At 49.8% G+C, this 20,638-nt stretch overlaps 1 protein-coding gene across 3 annotated transcripts in view; it reads right to left on the bottom strand.

Annotated features, from left to right (window-relative positions):
* The window catches only part of TXNDC16 (thioredoxin domain containing 16), a 40,310-nt gene that overhangs the window by 16,880 nt on the left and 2,792 nt on the right, over window positions 1-20,638 (bottom strand). For all 3 annotated transcript variants that reach the window (XM_066552039.1, XM_066552040.1, XM_066552041.1), the window contains 12 exons: window positions 17,065-17,268; window positions 16,038-16,120; window positions 15,217-15,290; window positions 13,927-14,001; window positions 12,972-13,093; window positions 12,353-12,443; window positions 10,163-10,319; window positions 8,640-8,806; window positions 8,211-8,271; window positions 6,615-6,756; window positions 5,746-5,892; window positions 5,199-5,258 (listed from right to left, as the gene is read on the bottom strand). In XM_066552039.1, coding sequence (XP_066408136.1) covers window positions 5,199-5,258; window positions 5,746-5,892; window positions 6,615-6,756; window positions 8,211-8,271; window positions 8,640-8,806; window positions 10,163-10,319; window positions 12,353-12,443; window positions 12,972-13,093; window positions 13,927-14,001; window positions 15,217-15,290; window positions 16,038-16,120; window positions 17,065-17,233 — 1,348 coding nt within the window. In that variant the 5' untranslated portion in view covers window positions 17,234-17,268. The remainder of the gene's footprint in view (window positions 1-5,198; window positions 5,259-5,745; window positions 5,893-6,614; window positions 6,757-8,210; window positions 8,272-8,639; window positions 8,807-10,162; window positions 10,320-12,352; window positions 12,444-12,971; window positions 13,094-13,926; window positions 14,002-15,216; window positions 15,291-16,037; window positions 16,121-17,064; window positions 17,269-20,638) is intronic.

Raw genomic sequence — 20,638 nt, 5'->3', positions numbered from 1 at the left:
CTTCTGCAGAGCCCAGCAGAAGAAGAACTTGCCAGACTTGCTGAAGCCAGCCTGGGAAACATTTTTGGAAAGGTTTAAGCAAATGAGAATCTGGAGCAGTTTGAAAGATTTTCCTCCTGAAGAAAAACCCAACCAAGTTTGGCCTGGAGATCACCAGTGAGAGAGAAACAATAAAATCCAACAACACGTCAGGGGTGCTCTGAGAGGCTGTGGGAGCACTGGGCAGGGTCAAGCAGCAGCCCATGCCAAGGTGGGGAGGGCTGACCAAATATTGAAACGAGTTCCTGAGAACTGAGGCCAGCTGAGTGTTGCACAAATGTTGTGCAGAGGAGCTGTGGACCCCCTGACCCCTGGGAGAGTTCCAGGCCAGGCTGGACAGGGCTTGGAGCAGCCTGGGATAGTGGAAGGTGTCCCTGCCCATGGTAGGGGTAGAATGGGATGGAGATTTAAGGTCCCTCCCAACTCAAACCCTTCTGGGATTCCATGAGGATTTCTGTAGATGGGGGTGAAGGCAGAGGTGACCTCAGCAGGAATTCCTACTCCTTATCCCTGTGCCCTTGGCCTCCCACAGGACCATGTTCTGCAACCTTCATTTGAGGTTCTGCACTGCAGCTCACATCAGGAGTTTGCTGTTCTGCCTTGTGTCAAACTCTTGTGCAGAAAAAGCAGGAAGTGAAGGGCTTGCAAATCCCCTCAGACAAGAACTGTCCAAACACTCCACAAGAGCAGAAATGGTTCGTGTCATTCCCAGACTCTGCAGGAAGATCTCAAACTGAAAGCCTGAGCTCAGATTTGTTTCACACCTCTGAGCCAGTATAGCTGGTTCTCATTATCTCTTACCACGTCATCTTGTGTCTTGCCCAACTCTGGAAAATAATTCCATGGAAATGGAGCTTTGATGTCCTGTTAAAATCGAGTTTTGAAGCTGCTTGAAGCTTTCTCAAAGATGAATTTTGGATATTAGCTCAGGGAATTATTTACCATGTGCTCTGAAGGAGCCCCATCTGGCCTGAAAAACATCTGGTACAGGATGGTCCCTCTCCCATCCCAACCTGCACCACTTCATTAATGACTGAACAAGCAGAACTTTCAGGAACTGAGTAACTCAGCAAAGGACTGTCCAGCTCTGTGGCCACTGCTGAGGGGGAGGAAAGGTGAAAGAGGAACACAAAATCCTCCCCTGTGGTTTTAGGAGCTACTAAACCCAGCAACAGCAAAAACCTCTGTCCTAGAGGTCTTAGAAAACCAGGACAAGACAAACCATCAATGCCATAGGGAACAAGAAAAATCAGGAATCCCTTGAATTTACAATCACTTGAACTTATAATTATTTGGAAGGCAGGACTGGCATGGCGCATGAGCATGTTCAGGGAAAGGAACAGAGATGGGGAAGGGAATGAGCACCAGGAGAGGCTGAGGGAGCTGGGCAGGGGCTCAGCCTGGAGCAAAGGAGGCTCAGGGGGCCCTTGTGGCTCTGCACAGCTCCTGCCAGGAGGGCACAGCCGGGGGGGTCGGGCTCTGCTCCAGGGAACAGGGACAGGAGCAGAGGGAACGGCCTCAGGTTGCACCAGGGGAGGTTTAGGCTGGATATCAGGGAAAATTCCTTCATGGAAAGGGCTGTCCAGCCCTGGCACAGCTGCCCAGGAAATTTTAAATCCCATCCTGGAGGGATTAAAAAGCTGTGTGGATGTGGCACGTGGGGACATGGAACAGTGGTGGCCTTGGCAGTGCTGGTTGGACTCGATTTTGGAAGGTTTTTCCAACCTAAACAATTCCATGAGTGTATTAAAAAACAGCTCACTTGAAGAGCTGGTCCAAAGGCTACAACATGAAAGAGAAGTTATGTACAAAGTGCTTCACTCCCAGAGGAAGAATCCAATACAGAATGGGAACAACTACCTGGAAAAAATCACAGAATGAACCCTGAAATCCTCACTCCAGTTTTAGGCTCCATGGATATAAATTGCTAAATCATGCAGCTGATTTTCCTGCCTTTGAGCTACAATTTCACCTTGTCTTTGTAAATCCCTGGTCAAGAAGACTCCAGGAGCACAGAAGAGAGAAGCAGAACCATTTTTCATCACAATATATTGCTCCTCTTAGATACTCATTTCCTCTCTTCTTTGCAAAAAAAGGCCAATAACCCACCCAAGAAATGCTCAGCACTGTCTCACCTTCACATCCTCTACTCTTAACCCTGCTGCTTCCAAAAATTCCCATCTTGCAAAAGCAAGCCAGAGGTGCAGCAGTGAGCCCCAGGGGGACTGGGAAATTCTTGCTCCAAGGGTAGAAAACCTGCTCAGTTCAGCAAGGCAGAGATGCTCCTCTTTGTCTCCTGCTAAACTGGATCTCTCAACAAATGGAAAACACTTGAGGACTGGAAACTTCCCTTGGTGAGGATCTGCTGAGCATCTGGAATGGGATGACTCACGGGGTCATTGCAGTCTCCAGCCTCCTCCACTCCCCTGTGTTTGATCACACACGGCCTATTCTCAGTGCCATTGTGCACAAAGAATTGGCATGGGGAGCAGGACCTGCTCCTGCAACTCAAAAAGTGCCTCCAGCACGGCTGATTCACTCCTCAGACAGCTGCTTGTGGATTCCCAGCCCTTGGGAAGGAAGCTCCACCCCGGAGCAGGCAGGAATACCAGGAATACCAATTCTGGGGAACGGAGAGTGCCCCAAGCCATACCCCACGTCCTATTCTCAGTCCTGCACAGCTTGACATCTTCCTGCTCCAGCCATCACTGAGAGCCCAGGGAACAGCATCCTCTGAGGTTTTCCAGCTCCTCTGGTAGCTGGTTCTCCCAGTTCCCTGAGGCTCCTTCAGCAGCAGGGAAAAAGGATCTCCAGATCCACCAATGCAGCTGTTCTGTGTCTGCTCCCAGGTCATGGCAGGGAAGCCAGACTGGAGTCATTCCACAGGGTCACATCTGGCCTGGGAGGCTTTAGAGGGACCTCAGTTATCACAGAGGAAAGGCCCTGACCCCAGGCAGTTCATGATCTCTGCTGAGAATCTGTCTGTGGCTGCTTCCCTGCCCTGAGATTGCTATCAAGTGATTCAGAACACACATGGTGAAATCCTGGCCATGCAGAACCCACCAAGGGTTGGCCACTGGCTTGGGAAGGGGCTGGTTTTACCCACAGACCCTCCTGTGATCCTTGGGAAGGGGCTGGTTTTACCCACAGACCCTCCTGTGATCCTTGGGAAGGGGCTGGTTTTACCCACAGACCCTGTGTTGCTTGGGATGGGGCTGGTTTTACCCACAGACCCTCCTGTGCTGCTTGGGAAGGGGCTGGTTTTACCCACAGACCCTCTGTGCTTGGGAAGGGGCTGGTTTTACCCACAGACTCTCCAGTTGCTTGGGATGGGGCTGGTTTTACCCACAGACTCTCCTGTGCTCCTTGGGAAGGGGCTGGTTTTACCCACAGACCCTCCTGTGCTGCTTGGGATGGGGCTGGTTTTACCCACAGACCCTGTGTGCTTGGGAAGGGGCTGGTTTTACCCACAGACCCTTTGCTGCTTGGGAAGGGGCTGGTTTTATCCACAGACCCTTTGCTGCTTGGGAAGGGGCTGGTTTTATCCACAGACCCTCCTGTGCTGCTCCTTTAGCTGGTCTGGCTGCTGGGGAAGTCCAAGGGAAACCCCAAACCACCACCAATCCCACAACAACCACCTCTGCTGTCCCTTCCTGTTTATTGCTGGGATTTCAGTCCAGATCAAAGCTGCTGGTGACTTTCCCTCCATGCAGACCATGAATGCAGAGCTGCTTTCCTCCAGCCCTCAGCACTGCCTGCAGCATTCCCAGGAACAGCTTCTTGTAAGCAACTCCCACTGCAGCTGCTTCCCAGAAAACTGGGGGGTCCTCTGCACACTCCATTCATGTCCCCACTGCTGAATCCTGCAGGACACAGTGCCCAGTCCCAGGGGGCTGCCAGCACCAGGGAAAATGAGCCTTGATGGAGAAAAAAAACCAGGAGAAGGCACCAGCCACCTCCAGAGGTGCTGGAATAGCTCTTGCCAAGATCCATGTGGCTTCCCCACTGTGCCACAGTGGGATGAAGCCACCTCAGTGTTCCCTGCAGCCAAGGGGAGAAAAAAGGCACCTCTGGAAGAGATTCAGCCCATGTAAGAACCCACCTCTCTCCACAAACCAGAGTGGGATGGGCTTGGAGGCCTGAATGTGGGGCTCACCCTGCACAGACCCTCCTGAAGGATCCCCCCCTCCTGCCTTTGTTCCCAGATTCCCTGATGTGCTGTCTCTAAGTGCTGATTGTTCGCCATCCCTGTGTTATTTATGGAGTTCTGTGGCCACCAGGGAGAATTCCCACAACTGAGCCAGACTGCAAACCCTGGAGGCACCATCCCTGTAAATGTGACATTGTCCTGCCCTGTGTCCTGGGCCTGCCCACACCTACACCTCTCTGTCCCATTTTCCTCCAAAGCCAGGGAAAATCACAGCTCCTTTTTCCAGCAGAGCTGAGGTGCCACCCAGCACATTGATGTGTAGGGCATCTCCTGGGCCTGGGCAGGACAGGACCCTATTTCCATGTTCCAGGCCACAGTTCCTGCTCTTTGCTGCTCTGTGTCACCCCCTGGTCCTTCCCAAATTCTCCCTCATGCAGTCACTGTGCCCAGCAAATGGGATCACAGAGTCATTTGGATTGCAAGGGGCAGGGACATTTTCCACTATCCCAGATTGCTTCCAGCCCCATCCAACCTGGCCTTCAATGTTTCCAGGATCATAAAATCATGGAATAGCTTGGAAAAGCCCTCCAAGATCACCAAATGTAACTGTTCCCCCAGCACTGCCAAGGCCACCACTGTCCCATGTCCACAAGTGACATGGCTTTTAAATCCCTCCAGGGATAAGAACTCGAGCACTGCCCTGGGCAGCTGTGCCAGGGCTGGACAACCCTTTCCATGAATAAATTTTCCCTAATATCCATCCTAAACCTCTCCTGGTGCATCTTGAGGCCATTTCCTCCTGTCTTGTGTTTTTTCCTATGGGAGCAGAGACTCTGCAAAGATCCCTAAATCAGCCACAAAGATTCCTAAACAACCCGGTGTGGATATGAGTTTCCTTAGGAGTCTGAGGGGGGAAAATGAGTGTATTCCAGGGAATGAGGTGCCTCCAATGCCTTGGTTCCTCCTGCAAAGAGGAGCAGGTGAAAGCCTGAGAACAGGGGTTCCTTACCCTGCAGGTGAGCGGCCACCTTGGAGTAAGAGCGCAGCACTGCCAGGGACACAGCTTCCCCTGAAACACAGCAGAGGGGAAACACAGCCCTGAGGGACAGCCAGGGGACAGCCAGCCCCAGCCTGCTCCCTGACAATGTCACATTATCAATCTCTGCATCCTGAGGTGCTTTAAGCTCTGGGAGATTTGAAATAAATAAGGAAAATTTAACTTCATGCTTCATGTCTCTGCCTATGTCTAGGCCAGCCCATGAGTCTATGCTACATTAATTTCCCCTCTTGTCCCACATTTTTTTCTTATAAAATAAAGGTTAAAAATCTCTTAATATCAGAATAATATCTGCTATTATCAGCCAATGAGAAGAACTGATTTAATCTGATTGTTATTAATTGTATTTAATTAACTGTATTTAATCCCTGCCCATGGGACAGCATGTGGCACAGATTAATGGTCAAAACTTGTCTCCAGGATCTCTCCAGGATCATGGAAAGCACAGAGAACATCCCAAAGTTACAGAAGGGACAGCCAGGCCACAATTCATACTCACAGCTGGCATAAAACAGCACCACTGTCCTGGCAGCCTCTGAGAGGGAAGAGTGGAAATTCTCCTCTGTCAGGACAAGGATCTGCTCCAGGGGCAGCTCTCTCTTCTTGTCCCTGGAAACTGCTTCCACCACCTGGTCATCCTGAATATCTGCAAAAAAAAACCCCAAAACCCCAGGTGTGTCCAGGGCAGGGGGAACTGCAGCCCCTGGGCCAGCCCAGTGCATGATTTTGTAATCCAGAACCTCTCAGCAGAGACATGGGGTGAGTGAAATCTTGTATGGGGAGAGCAGGCACAGCCACCCAGACAAACCCCCCCAGAATGCCCCAATCCCATCTCACACCAGCCCTGCCCTTGAGGGGAACAATACTCTAAGCTCCTCTAGGATCCTGCCCCCCTTTTTTTAAGAAAACACCTCCAATTTTGCAATTAGTTTTCAATTCTACGTTGCAGGGACCAGAGTTTTCTCCCTGGAGGAAGCAAGTCTGGATCTGCTCTTACAAAAACGTGTCTCAAACCCTTCCAAAGGGATGGATGATTTTCAGATGCTTGTAGAGGACACAGTGTTGGGTGCACTTTAACCCCCCCACCCTTTGAGCATCCAAGCACATTCCTGTCCCTCACACAGCAGCTGTTCCTCTAACAGCTCTGATTTTTCTCTCTGGTGTTTCCACTAAAAATCAGACCTGTCTGTCATAGTCCTGTGACCTCAGAGAATGAAAGAGCCACTTTGTGGCCACCATGAAGTGACTGTGATGGTTTGCAAGTGTTGTTCTCTTTGGCAATGAGCAATGCTCAAAGCAATGTTCTGCCATTGCTGATTGCACCTTCTGTCTGATGACAATCAGCTTTTCACTTGATTAATTGCACACCTTGATTGTTATTCTCTTTCTCATCCTCATCTTCCTCTTCCTCCTGCTCATCCTCCTGAATTTGTTTCACCTTGCTCTTATCTTCCACCAGGGTTATAACTTCATCAGTGTCTTCCAAGACCAAGTATTGGATTGGCATTCCCTGAGGAAAACAATACATCAGTGGGAGCACAACATCCCCCTCTGCTTATTTTGCCTGCAGACCAGACTCAAGGTTGATGGGAACCATCTCCCAACTCCTTATTTTTGGGATATGTCACAGATCCCTGAAGCTGCCAAACAGAGGAAATGCCTGAGTTACATTTCTTTGACTCAATTTCTCCTGTGCTTGAGTTTTTCTCACTCCAGGCTGATGTTTCCTTGTAAATGTAAGGAAAATTGGCTATGTAAGTAAATGTGGCTATGAGGGATCTTGTAGTGAAAGTGAACACCAGCCCCATCTCCCAGCAACTTAACTCAGGTCCAGCACTGCAGGAAAAATCCCAGTGGCCAAACAGGAAAGGAGAGCAGGGAAGTACAGGGGCCACTTGGATGTCCCCTCATTAGAGGGGTCAGGCTGGTACAAGGAACCCATCACAGCCTGGGAAACCAGCACAAAAAATCCTTTATCTCATGGAGCTCAGCCAGGAGAAATGTTCCCAAGTGTACAGGACTGGCCACCCATGGAAAGAAGCAAAAAAGCAACATGAATTTCTCAGAAATGAGACCTTGTCAGCTTAAAACCAGTGCTGGCACCAGCTCAGACAAAGGCACTGGAGAGAAAATGGAAAGTTGATCAGGAGCTGAGAGAAATGACAAAGTGCTGGCACCTCCCACGGGCTCCCAGAGCCACCCAAGTGCACATCTCTCAGCAGGCCACAGGAAGCCCTCAGGGGATGCTCAGGTCTGATCCTGCACCTGAAACCACCAGTGGGACAGTTCAGGTAATCTGGGGCATCTGTGTTCCCTGGCATCTGCCAGCAGCCCATTCCAGCCTGCCTCACAAGCTGGGTCAGGTCCCTGCAGAGCTGAATTCATCTTGATCAGCCTCATTTAACTCCCACCCTGCCCTTCTCCCAGCTCCCTGCCAGAGGCACTGGCTTACAGTGATCAGCCCAGCACAGAGCTTTGGTTGTTTGCTCTTTGCTTCACATCAGTCCCTCTCCCATCTTTTGACACCTTTCCTTAAGGCCTTCAGAAGTCCAAATCTTTTGGGGAATTTGCACTTGGATGGAGTTCACAACCTTGTGTTGCCTTAAGGGGTAGTGGAGATGTCACTCAATGTCTTGAACCCAAAATAAACTCCTTGTTTTCTCTTTCCCAGCAGGCACAGTGGCTCTGCAGCACCCAAATCATGGAAGGGACATTGAAGATCACCCAGTTCCACCCCTGCCATGAGCAGGGACACTTCCACTACCCCAGGTTGCTCCAAGCCCTGTCCAACCTGGCCTGGAACACTTCCAGGGATGGGAAATCCACAGATTCTCTGGATAACCTGGGAAAGACACTTCCCCTTGAGCTTCAGGGAATGCTGTTAAATCAATCCCAGAGATGAGCACCATCCCACCACCCTCTCCAGAGCTCAGAGGTGTCCAATGAAGAAATCCAGCATCCAACCTCATCTGGTGTCTTGAGGGCCACGTTTGACCGCTGCAGAACGTTCAGCTCTACGAGGTCCCTTCCAAAACACAAAGTGGACATTAGATGGTGTGACACAGAAGGTCACCCCTCCTCTTTCTGCCCCAATCCCATCACTGCTAAGTTCCCTCTCCAAAATCTCTCTTAATATGAATATTTTTCCACCCCTAAGCCAGCAAAACTTCCAAATGAATACAATTCTGGACAAATCCTTAAATATGAAACACTCTGTCCGAGGATGTAGCCTGGTTTTACTGCCTCTCATCCAAGTGTGATTGAGTCCACTGACTGTCATCCTGGTGTTGGGGTAACCCAGCTCAGAAACCCCACAAAAAGCAAGGAGAACCCCAAAAACATCAGAAATACCAGAGAAACACCAGAAATACCAGAAACACCTGAGAGAAATACCTGGACAAAAGGGCAACTCCTGCTTTCCCCAAGAGCTGCCAGGCCACAAACTCTGCTGTCCTCCTGTCAGCCTCATAGGTCTCTTTCTGGCTCAGGATGAACACCAGGGGCAGCCCGAGCTGCAGGTGAACAGTGGAGATCTTCTCTGGGTCCTCAGCAACCTCTGTCTGGAGAACAGCCAGGGTTATGCTGCAGCACAGCTCCACAAGTTGAAGGTACCTCAGCCACAGAAATCCTCAGGAAAAAGCCTCCAACCCCAATTCTAAAACATCCATGAAGCAGAACTCACACAACTCCAGTTAAGCTGTTCCAACATGTCACGACCTTCCCTGTTAAAAATCTGGGCTTTATTTTGTGGGGGTTTTTTTTGTGGTTTAGCAATTCCAGATGTCAAACTTCCACTCATTTTTATTTACCTGGCATCACTCCCTGAAGCAGTTTGAAAAATCCCAGCCACAACATGCAAGAGCTGGAATCTTTCCCTTCCTGCCTTGGACGTGCTACTTCATGACAGCACATGAGAGCTGCTTGATGAAGCTCCATGGGCCTGATCCAGGAAAATGGCTGAAGGAGCATTCCCAGCTCATCCACTCATCCTTCTGGATGGGCAGGGATGACCACTGGGATCAGGAGGCTGCTGAAGTTCTCTGCCCCTTGGAAGGAGGAAATAGGAGGGAACCTCCTGTTCCTTGTGATCATCGAGGTGAGAAGGACTGACATCAAATTCCAGAGGGTGCTGAAACTCCTGCAGGGAGCCTACAGGAGCAGCTGAGGACTTTGGGGTTGTCTGGTTTGCAGAAAAGGAGGCTGAGGGATGACCCCATTGCTCTCCACAGCTTCCTGAGGGGATGCTCCTGAGCCTACAGGAGCAGCTGAGGACTTTGGGCTTGTCTGGTTTAAAGAAAAGGAGGCTGAGGGATGACCCCATTGCTCTCCACAGCTTCCTGAGGGGATGCTCCTGAGCCTACAGGAGCAGCTGAGGACTTTGGGCTTGTCTGGTTTAAAGAAAAGGAGGCTGAGGGATGACCCCATTGCTCTCCACAGCTTCCTGAGGGGATGCTCCTGAGCCTACAGGAGCAGCTGAGGACTTTGGGCTTGTCTGGTTTAAAGAAAAGGAGGCTGAGGGATGACCCCACTGCTCTCCACAGCTTCCTGAGGGGATGTGGAGAAGGAAACACTGATGTCTCCAGAGTATCCAGGGATAGAACATGTGGAAATGGTTCAAAGCTGCATCAGGGGAGGTTTACACAGAACATCAGGAAGGTTTCTTTACCAAGAGCACTGGAACAAGCTTCATATTGAGTTGGGCACTGCTCAAGAGTCATTTGGAAAATGCCCTCAATAATTTATTTATGTTTTGGCCAGGCCTGAATTGGTGAGGCAGCTGCACCAGGTGATTCCTGCTCCTTGCCTGGAGCCACCCTGGAAGGGGCAGGTTCTCACCCTCAGCCTTTCTCTCTTCTCTCACCTCCCTCATCCCTCCCTGCCCTCCCACCCAGGGAGCTCCTCCTTCCCAGTCCTACCACCAGTGGAGCTCCCATGAGCTTGAGGTGCCTGTGGATATTGAGCAGGGTCAGGGGCTGTGCCAGGGCTGTCCTCCTGCAGGCCTGGGCTGGCTCTGTCACCTGCTGGCAGTGGCAGAACAAGAGCCAGGCAGAGGAGACATCAGGGTCATCATGGCTGTGAGAGAGGAAACAAAACCCACCCTGAGCAGGGGTTCCAAGTGCCCTGAGAGAAGGAGCAGGTTTGCTGATGTGTTGCACAGATTATCCTCAAGCCCAGGGTTTGGCAATGTTGTGGAACAGGCTGGGAGAGCTGGGGGTGCTCACCTGGAGAGGAGAAGGCTCCAGGGAGAGCTCAGAGCCCCTGGCAGGGCCTGAAGGGGCTCCAGGAGAGCTGGAGAGGGACTGGGGACAAGGGATGGAGGGACAGGAGCCAGGGAGTGGCTCCCAGTGCCAGAGGGCAGGGAGAGATGGGATACTGGGGAGGATTCCTGGCTGTGAGGGTGGGGAGGCCCTGGCACAGGGTGCCCAGAGAAGCTGTGGCTTTCCCTGAATCCCTGGAAGTGTCCAAGGCCAGGCTGGCCAGAGCTTGGAGCACCCTGGGAGAGTGGAAGGTGTCCCTGGTTAGCTGTGACACCTTCACTGCTGTTGGTCTGTAGGTAACTTTGGGAAGTTTCCTTTTCTGATGCACCCATTCCCTACCCCTAAAACAGGGATCACCTTCTTTGGGTAAGGATTTAAGAGCTCTCCATAGAAGAGCAAAGTGCATTATTAAGACCTCAAATCCTGCTGCCCGGAGTTGGCTGGAAGCTGTTCCTGTTGGAGAAGCTCCCACCATTTCAGCAGCTCGGGAGGGGGCGGCGCTGCTTTAAGGAGAATTCAGGCGATTCCTGTGCAATGACAACCGTGCCACCTAGCGGGAGCCACAGCACAACTCCCGAAACCCTGCAAGGAGGGAATGGCACCTCGGCAAGGGCCACCCCGGTGCCTGTGACAAAATCCCAGGTAACTCATGGTGGAGTTATTAATGTTGGAAAAGCCCTCCAAGATCACGGAGTCCAAAAGATCCCCCAGCCAAGGCCATCACTGAGCCGTGTCCCCAAGTGCCACATCCACATGGATTTTAAATCCCTCCAGGGATGGGGGCTCCACCACTACATTGCGCAGCCTGTTCTGACACGAAAACCCTTTCCATGAAGGATGTTTCCCTAATATCCAATTTAAACTTACCCTGGTGCAGCTTGTGGCTGTTTCTCCTTGTCCTGTCCCTGTTCCCTGGAGCAGAGCCTGTCCCTGCCCCGGCTGTGCCCTCCTGGCAGGAGCTGTGCAGAGCCACAAGGGCCCCCTGAGCCTCCTTTGCTCCAGCCCCAGCCCCTGCCCGGCTCCCTCAGGGATTCTGCAGCCCCTGCCCAGCTCCCTCAGGGATTCTGCAGCCCCTGCCCGGCTCCCTCAGGGACTCTGCAGCCCCTGCCCAGCTCCCTCAGGGACTCTGCAGCCCCTGCCCAGCTCCCTCAGCCTCTCCTGGTGCCCCAGACCCCTCCCAGCTCTGTTTCCTTCTCTGGACACACTCCAGCCCCTCAGTGTTTCTTGTCATGAGGGGGCCAGAGCTGACCTCAGGATCTGAGGTGTGGCCTCAGCAGTGCCAGCACAGGGGACAATCTCTGCCCTGGGCTTGTAGCCACAGGCTGGTACCAGCCAGGTGCCTCTTGGCCAGCTGGGCACTCTGTGGGCTGAGGAAACAACGCCCCATGTGATGTTCCCAGCTCCTCCCTCACACTCCTGACTGCAGGAGGTCACATCAGCAGTCACAAGGAAGGATCTGCCATTCTAAAGCAGCTCCTCCTGCAGTGGAAGGGGGTGGCCAGTGAGGCCATGGGATGGGAATTCCCAAATCCATGAGCAGTGCTACAGTTCTTGCTCTTGGATATCACAAGGGGGGAGTGCTTTAGGATTTAAACATCAACTCTCCTGGAAACCCATGGCTGAGGTTTGATCCACCAGCCATGGAAAGGAGACAGAGGGCTCTTCTGTGAAATCCCACCAAACACAGCCACAAACAGCAAGGCCAGGAACACAACCAGCAGCTTTTGGAAAACAGATTTCTCCACCCTTGGCACAGCATCCTCATTGCTTTGGGAATCTGAGACACCAGGAGTGAGGCAAACAGTGCATGGCAGCAGCTCTCCATGGTGGGGGTGTCTCTGGACATACCTGGTGGCTTTCAGCAGTGCTGCCTCAGTTGTCAGGACAAACTGGTGGATGGTCCCATAGACAAAAGCTGCCTCCATCACAGCTCTGTGCTCTGGAAAGGGAAAGGCAAGGTGAACTCAGCTCTGTTTCCTCCACATCTCCTGTTTCATCCTTGCCAGGTGTAAATATTAATTCCCAGGTGCAAATATCACATCCCAGGTGCAAATATCAAATCCCAGACTTTCAGAAACTCTTGGTACAATGTCACAGAGTCTGTCTGTAAACACCCTGTGAAGATAAGCGAGCAACTGGAGCTGGATCCCATTCCTGATCCCAAACAGGTGCTGTGTGAGAATCCATTCCACTGCAGAGCCAGGATTTATTATTTTTAAGACAGCAACCACTGGCTTGCTTTCCCTCTCCAAGTCCATCTCTCAAGGTTTATGCTCCCAGCAAAAGTTTTCTGGTGCAACTGATCCCTTTGGAAACAAAACAATACATATGGAAGTAGAGATCTTGTGGCTGGGTGGCCCTTTCAGGTTTTCATCTGCAGGATTTTGGGTCAGAAACTCAGGTCCTGGATATTCTACCAAGAAAAAGGCTGGGGGAAGAGAGGAAAGATGGAAATGAGCATCCATACCTGCTGTCCCAGTAGCTGGTACATAGGCAAAGACCATGTTGGACTTCCCTTTCAACACATTTTCCATGTTCTCAAGGTCTGCCAGTGTTTCAACATATTTAACTTCATTAAAGAGCAGGGCACTGAGGAGGCAGAGAAAACCTCATTAGCAACTGGTTGAAGAGTAAATTTGCAGCCACACAAGCATGATGGGAAAAACAGGGTAAAATTCCAGTTTCTTGCTAACAGATTAAGGATTCACAGACAACTTGAGGTGCCCAGGTGTGTGCTGGTGAGTTGTCTCAAGGGAAAAAGTTTAACAGGATCAAACCATTATAAAGAGAGAAGCTTGACTGAGACCAGCCTCTGGAGTACCTTGATGCCTCAGGTTTGAGCTTTTCTATTTTTCAGATTTTGTGCTGCTTTAGTGTGTGGGTCTGGGCTTCCTTTTAGGGGATGGTGAGCTCTGTGCACAGAGCAGGGAGACAAAACAATTCCTGCTCCAGCTGGGCACCAAGGACAAATGATCCAAATCTCAGCCCAAGAGCACAAACCCCGTGGGCTGGAGAGAGAAAAACAAGCAGGGTGGGACTGCAGGGGCTAAAGCTGGAATGGGACAATGAACTGCAAGGTGCAAATGGAGCAGAACTGATCCCAGGGAGAGACCCCGTGCCCGGCCGTGCATTTTGGGGCCGTTTTGGTTCATTTTGGGTGCAGGCCTGGCTGGGCTCTTGTGCTGCCCAAGGTGGATCCATGGAGGAGATGCTTTGAATCAATCCCTGCTTTATTCTGGAACTCCATCCAGCCTCTGCTCTAGGGCAGCCTGCACAAGGCATCAGTTTCTGGTGACCCAGATGCGACACAAGGCATCAGCCTGGGGTTGGCATTTAGTGGGACTGGAAAGGAAAAGGATTCCAGAGGGTGATGTGGTCTGGGGACGTGGGGATGGACTTTCAGGGATGTGGTCTGGACTTACAACAGAACGTTGGCGACGATGGAGTTCACGTCGAACAGGGCATCGGTGGGGAACTCTCGGATCAGTCGGTTCCCTCTGCAGAGGGAAGAGAGAGTCACCAAAGGAACTGAGGGAGATTCACTGCATGGATCCATGGGAAAAGGGAGCCAAGGCAGGCACAGAAGGATAGGGAGGATGATGGAGAAATGGCAGAACACACTTGAGATGTCTTTGATCTGATTTGAGAATCTTTCAAGCCCGGTTGAGCAGGTTCCTGCTGCACTTGGGGACATGGTGGCCTTGGCAGAGCTGGGGGAAGGTTTGGATTCAATGATCTTAAAGGTCCTTGGAATGGTTGCACTTGATGATGTTAAAGGTCTTTGGAATGGTTGTACTTGATGATCCTAAAGGTCTTTGGAACGGTTGCACTTGATGACCTTAAAAGTCTTTGGAATGGTTGCACTTGATGATCTTCAAGGTCTTTGGAATGGTTGCACTTGATGACCTTAAAGGTCTTTGGAATGGTTGCACTTGATGACCTTAAAGGTCTTTAGAATGGTTGCACTTGATGACCTTAAAGGTCTTTGGAATGGTTGCACTTGATGATCCTAAAGGTCCTTGGAATGGTTGCACTTGATGACCTTAAAGGTCTTTGGAATGGTTGCACTTGATGACCTTAAAGGTCTTTAGAATGGTTGCACTTGATGATCCTAAAGGTCTTTAGAATGGTTGCACTTGATGATCCTAAAGGTCCTTGGAATGGTTGCACTTGATGACCTTAAAGGTCTTTTCCAACCTTAATTATTCCATGATTATCAGTACAACGGTCAATGAGAACTGAGCTGATACATGGAAAAGCTTCCATGTGACAACCCTTGGAGAGACCAGGATCTGAACCTTCCCACCCAGGGCAGAAGAGTTAACCCCACCAACAAAGAGAGCACCAAAAGTGTTTCTTTCTTGGACTAGACCCAAAATCTTGTGGCCTGAATATAGCTCTGGGGGTGGGAGGCCAGAGGAACAGCAGAACACTGATGGAGGGTTTCTCCTGTGGTTGCATTCCACAGCTCATCCCTCTGCTGCTCCAAGGAATTTGGGGCAGGATGGGACAATTCACACAGAGGACAAAGCACCTTCTCTGCCTGTGCTGGAATTTTGGGGGCACCTTTGGCTGAACTACGCAGGTCACTGCTGTCCTCATGGCTCCTCTCATTCCTCCACAGACATCTCTGACTGCTGACAGTGCTTCCTTCAAATCTTTCCTTCAAACTGGGAAGAAATCCCAGTGCAGAGCCCAGAAATGCCCCTCACCTGAACAGGAAGGCTTTCCTTAATGCATTTTCTTTTCCACAGTATCTTGAGACATCTTCCTTGGGACAATTCACCTGGACAGCAAATACATGTAATTACAGATTCAGCCCCACAATGACCTCACACACCCCCTACAGCTTTCTTCCATTCAAGAGTGTAAATCCAGCCTTTCCAAACCTTCTGGGAGGGAAAATCCACCAAAATGGAGACCAGAGATGGAGAGGGGAGTTTGTACTTCAGTTTTTCAGCTTAGCCTGCTGATTTGGGTCAGATGGGATCAAAAGACCCCATGATCTGCCCAGCATATTCAAAGTGACAGATCAGTGCTTCCTTACTGACCTTGGTCTATAGCTGGAAGAAACTAAATAAATCCAAATAGAAATACATAAGCATTTCTTAGAGTCTAATTATACTTGCCTGAATTTGTAATTCCCTCACGTGAATCTGCATAAAATTTCAGCTAAAAACTCCTTTGTTTGAAATATTTATTGCACTGAGCTGAAAAGAAGTTGACCAACCTGATCCATCATGGACATGGACACTGGAACTGCACAGAGAAAATGGGGATTTTCCATCCCTGGAAATGTCCAAGGCCAGGTTGGACATTTCCAGGGATGGAAAATGAAATGCTTGGAGCAACCCAGGGTAGTGGAAGGTGCCCCTGTCCATGGAAGGTGAGGTGGAAAGAGATGAGCTTTAAGGTCCCTGAAAGCCAAAGCTGCTCTGTGAGTCCATGATCCTATGAAAAGTCTGTGTTCATCCTTTCCTTGCTCATCTCCTACTCATCCATCCCACCCAGCAGCTTTCCTGAGCCCATTTACCTTCACCACAGAAACACCATAGTCCTGGAGGGCCTCAGCTGAGCTCTCAATGTGCTCCAAGAAGGGCTGGGCACCAGGAGAAACTGAAAAACACACCAAAAAAATGCTCTGCAAGTCCTCAGGGTGAAGAGCATCCTCCTGCCACACAGGGAGATGTTCCTGTGTGGGAACATGAAATATGGGAGATGTTCCTCAGCCCATGCCAATGTCTTTGGGAAATCACACCCAGGGGATCATGAAGAACAAAAGGAAGGTCAAGGATCTTCTCCTAATCCATGACAGCCTTGAGTTCTCCTTCATGAAAGGGATTCCTGCTTTTTCTAGCTGGTATTATGGAAGAGGGGAAATTCCTTAGGACATTTGCTTTCTCCTCCAGAGTACCTCCAGAAAATAATCCAGAAAATGAATGAAGATGTTTGAGGGACTGTGCCTGAGGACACAGCCAGGAAAGAACCCATCCCAAGAGGTCAGGAGCACTTGGAACTGTGCTTTGGCCAGTTCTTCAAAACCCCTTTGGGTTTAAAAATCTCAGGAACTGCCCCTTCTCTGAGGAGGGCCACAAGTTGATCAGAGGGATGGAGCAGTTCTGCTAGAGGAAAGGCTCTAGGAGAGTTGGAAAATAGAAAAGGCTCTGGGGTGAATTAATTGCAGCCTTCCAGTGCCTGAAGGAGCCAATGAGGAAGATGAAGAGAGACTCTCTACAAGGGATGGAGGGACAGGACCCAGGGAATGGCTCCCACTGCCAGAGGGCAGGGATGGATGGGATACTGGGAAGGAATTCCTGGCTGGGATAGAATTCTCAGAGCAGCTGTGGCTGCTCCTGGATCCCTGGCAGTGCCCAAGGCCAGGCTGGACAGGGCTTGGAGCACCTGGGACAGTGGAAGGTGTCCCTGCCATGGCAGGGGGTGGGACTGGATGGGATTTAAGATCCTTCCAACTCCAAGCATTCCATGATTCTGAGATTGTTCCACTCCCACCAAGCCTTGCTGAGCCCCCAGGCTGATGGAAACTCACATTAAACACGTACCACTGGGGCTGAAAAAAGCCAAGGATGTTTTTCCAGCCTCCAAGCCACTGAAATAGTGCTGGGGGCTTGGCTCCTGCTGCAGGCTGGCACTTCCACATTTTGGGATGGAGGAAGCACAGAAGAGAAGGAAAACCAAGGAAGAAACCCATCTGTCCTTTTGGGCTGGCATGGCTGTTCCCAGCTACAGGCACAGGAGAGTCACAGCTGGAGGAAAAATAATAATAAAAAATACATAAACACACACAAACACATATATGAGTGTCTCTCCGTTTTAGTCTCTGTTACATGACTGCAATTTCCAACTGTGGAAATGATTATTAATATGACACAAACATCTTGAGGATATTATGAATTAGTCACTCAATCCACAGGTGACTCAGACAACTGCAAAGAGGACAGAGAGGCCACTCCATTCCCTCTGAGTGGCCCCTTCAAGTGCACAGACCCTCAGTGCTTTCAGCTTAGGGCTGCTTTTCCTCCCTCCTTTTTTATTTCTTTTGAGTCAAACAAAAATTCCATGCACAGGCATCAAAGCAGTGACAGCATCATCCACAAACCCCCGCCCAAACTGTCTCCATTCCTGCTACAAAGCTTCCAGGGTGCCAGTAGAATTTATGTGGCCCTGAAAGGTGTTTGCAAAGGGATGGGACGTGTTGTGGTTGCCAAAAACCCAATGGCCATTTGAGATTCAAATAGGAGAGCTCCTGTTTCAGTGCAAAATAGAAATGTGCATCTTCTGGCACTTGTTTCTGGTCAGAGTGAGGAAGAATTTTGCAGGTATATTTATAAAGAATTTCTAGCTGAAGTCCTCAGCATGAGGATGTTCTGCTGGTGCTTCAAGAACACATGTTCCAAATTATTTTTTTTATAGAATAACTGATTTCTCTCTTATATTTATAAGGATTTATGTAACTTAAATGGATGCTATTTTTGTATATACTGCTGGGTTTTTTCTTTACTCTGTGATCAGACGTTCTATACAATTTAACCTTTAAAGGATTAATTAAAAAATCAGATTACCCTTGACCTAAAATATGTGTAGCAATAAGTCAGAGAAGAATTCTGTAAAATCTTTTCTGCTTTGGCTACTGATTTTGCCACTCTCAGCAGCCACCTGGACTTCCCCAGAGAATTAAGTGTGAATTTTCCTGAACAGATTGATTTTGGTGGGAAGTGTCCCTGCCCCTGGGATGGAACAAGATGATCTTTAAGGTCCCTCCCAATCAAAACCAATCTGGGATTTTGGGATTCTGCTCACTCCAGGCCATGGCAGATGATGTGAGGAGGTTAAAGGATGAGAAGCCACCTTCCTCCCACTCCATTCCTTCCCAGCCTGCTCCTCAGGGATCGCTCTCTGCTGCTGGAGCGTGGCTGCTCCCTGCTCAACAAAGGGACAAAGCTGGGACTGAATCCATGCAGAATTTACATCATGAGCTGCAGCTGCTTCCCTCAACAAACACCCCTGTGTCCATGGGCTGTCACTCCTCCAACACCCTGGCAGAGGCTGGCAGCTCACCACGGCTGCCCTGGGATCAACCCAAGCTCCAACACTCCAAAAACAAGCAGGGAAAGGTCCTGTGCCATGCTCCAGGAGTGAGGAGCTACTGACAGGCACACTCAGCCTCCACAGGCTCCTTCTCCAGGAGCTGAGGGGCTTGGATCAGGCCTGAAGGCACAACAGAGCTGGAAATACATTAATTTTTTTCTTTTCATCTCACAATCTCCTGTTGTCTCCTTTCCAGCTTTGGGCAGTGTCAGGCATTTCTGGTCCCATGCCCTCCCATCTGTTCCCCTGGCTGACAGAGGGGACAAGGATCAGGCTGGGGGGGTGATGTTTATTAAATGACAAACTTGGCTACTGCAGGATGGAAAAATAAACACAATCCTGGCACGTGGGAACCACCCAGGTCAAATGGGAGAGCTCACTGTCAAGGAAGGAAGAGGAGCAGCCTCCAAGGACTCAAAGAAATCACAGGATTCTATCTGGGGGAGAGGGTCAGCACTTTAAACCAAAACTCCAGCCCCCAAGGAGACATGAGAACCCCTTGCAGTGCCCAAGGGGGCTCCAGGAGAGTGACTTGGGACAAGGGATGGAGGGACAGGAGCCAGGGAATGGCTCCCAGTGCCAGAGGGCAGGGATGGATGGGACATTGGGAATTGGGAATTCCTGATGTGAGGGTGGGAGGCCCTGGCACAGGGTGCCCAGAGCAGCTGGGGCTGCCCCTGGATCCCTGGCAGTGCCCAAGGCCAGGCTGGCAGGGCTTGGAGCAGCCTGGGACAGTGGAAGGTGTCCCTGCCATGGCAGGGGCTGGAATGAGATGGGATTTAAGGTCCCCTCCAACCCAAACCATTCTGGGCTCCAGTGAAAAATGTGTGCTCACCCCTTCCCTGCTCAAGCCCTCTCACCTCCTCACCACTCCCTCCTGCCCAGCAGCTTCCCTCTGCTCCCCATCAACCCAGCCATGAATATTCAGCTTTTAGGCCATTTCCTCTGTCACCTCTTTGCCATCAATGGAAAATTAACCCCCTAGGGCTGGGAACAGCCAGAGCCCTGCACCTCTGACACCTTCAGGATTGCCAGGGATGTGTGAAAACACCAGGGATGTGTGAAGCAGCTCTGTGTCACTGCTGGGAAACCTTCAGCCCATGGACAGGGGACAGCCTGGCTCAGCACTGAGGGAATGCCAGGCCTGGCTCATGTTCCCACTGTCATCATTCCAAGGCAGAGCCAGGCAAGGTGCCTGAGGTCACTGGAGGTGACCTGAAGTGAAACCAAACCCAGCAGAAATATCCAGCCCAAACTCTTGTGGGGGCAGAAATTGCTGGTGCCACATCAGTTCTGTTTGGGAATCCTGCAGTGGAATCCAAGGGCTGGGATCACCTCTGATCCCAGCTGCTTTCCATGACACTTTTCCTCCTCAGCTGCCAAGATTTATCACTGAGGAAGCTGAGCTTCCTCAGGGGAGGGTGTAAGAAAGAAATAAATTTATAAAAAATTTTCAAAGTTTGATAGAAGGTTTATATAATATATGTTAGAAAATAATAAATACTAACTTAAAAATACCATAAAATAAAGCAAACATTATTTAAAAAGAAATACCATAAAATAAAGCAAACATTATTAAAAAAGAAACATTATTAAAAAAGAAACCTTATTAAAAAAGAAACCTTATTAAAAAAGAAACAACCTTACAAATAAGACTAAGTACTTTAGAAAAATAAAACTATAAAAAATGCATTGTAGAAAGACCCACAAGGGGTAATTTTAAATAATTAACTTTAAAACATTTACAACACAATGTAACAAAAACTAATAAGCTAAAAACCACTTATAATTAAGAAATAGTTCACTTCTAATTATAATGATGTAAATTATAACATCTGTTATAAATAATGAATAGTTCACTTCTAATTATAATAATGGAAATTATAACATCTGCTATTACACCCTTCACATATAACTAAAAATAAAATGAAAGTTTTTAAAACACCTCTCAATTATCACATCTCTAAGTCAGAAAAAACCAAAATCCCACAGGAGGGTGTTGTGGGGTGGGATTTAAGAGTCACAGGA

Source organism: Molothrus aeneus, chromosome 6 (assembly GCF_037042795.1).
Source record: "Molothrus aeneus isolate 106 chromosome 6, BPBGC_Maene_1.0, whole genome shotgun sequence".
Lineage (NCBI taxonomy): Eukaryota > Metazoa > Chordata > Aves > Passeriformes > Icteridae > Molothrus > Molothrus aeneus.
The sequence above is the reverse complement of the archived record's forward strand: the minus strand, read 5'-3'. Positions and strand labels throughout refer to the sequence as shown.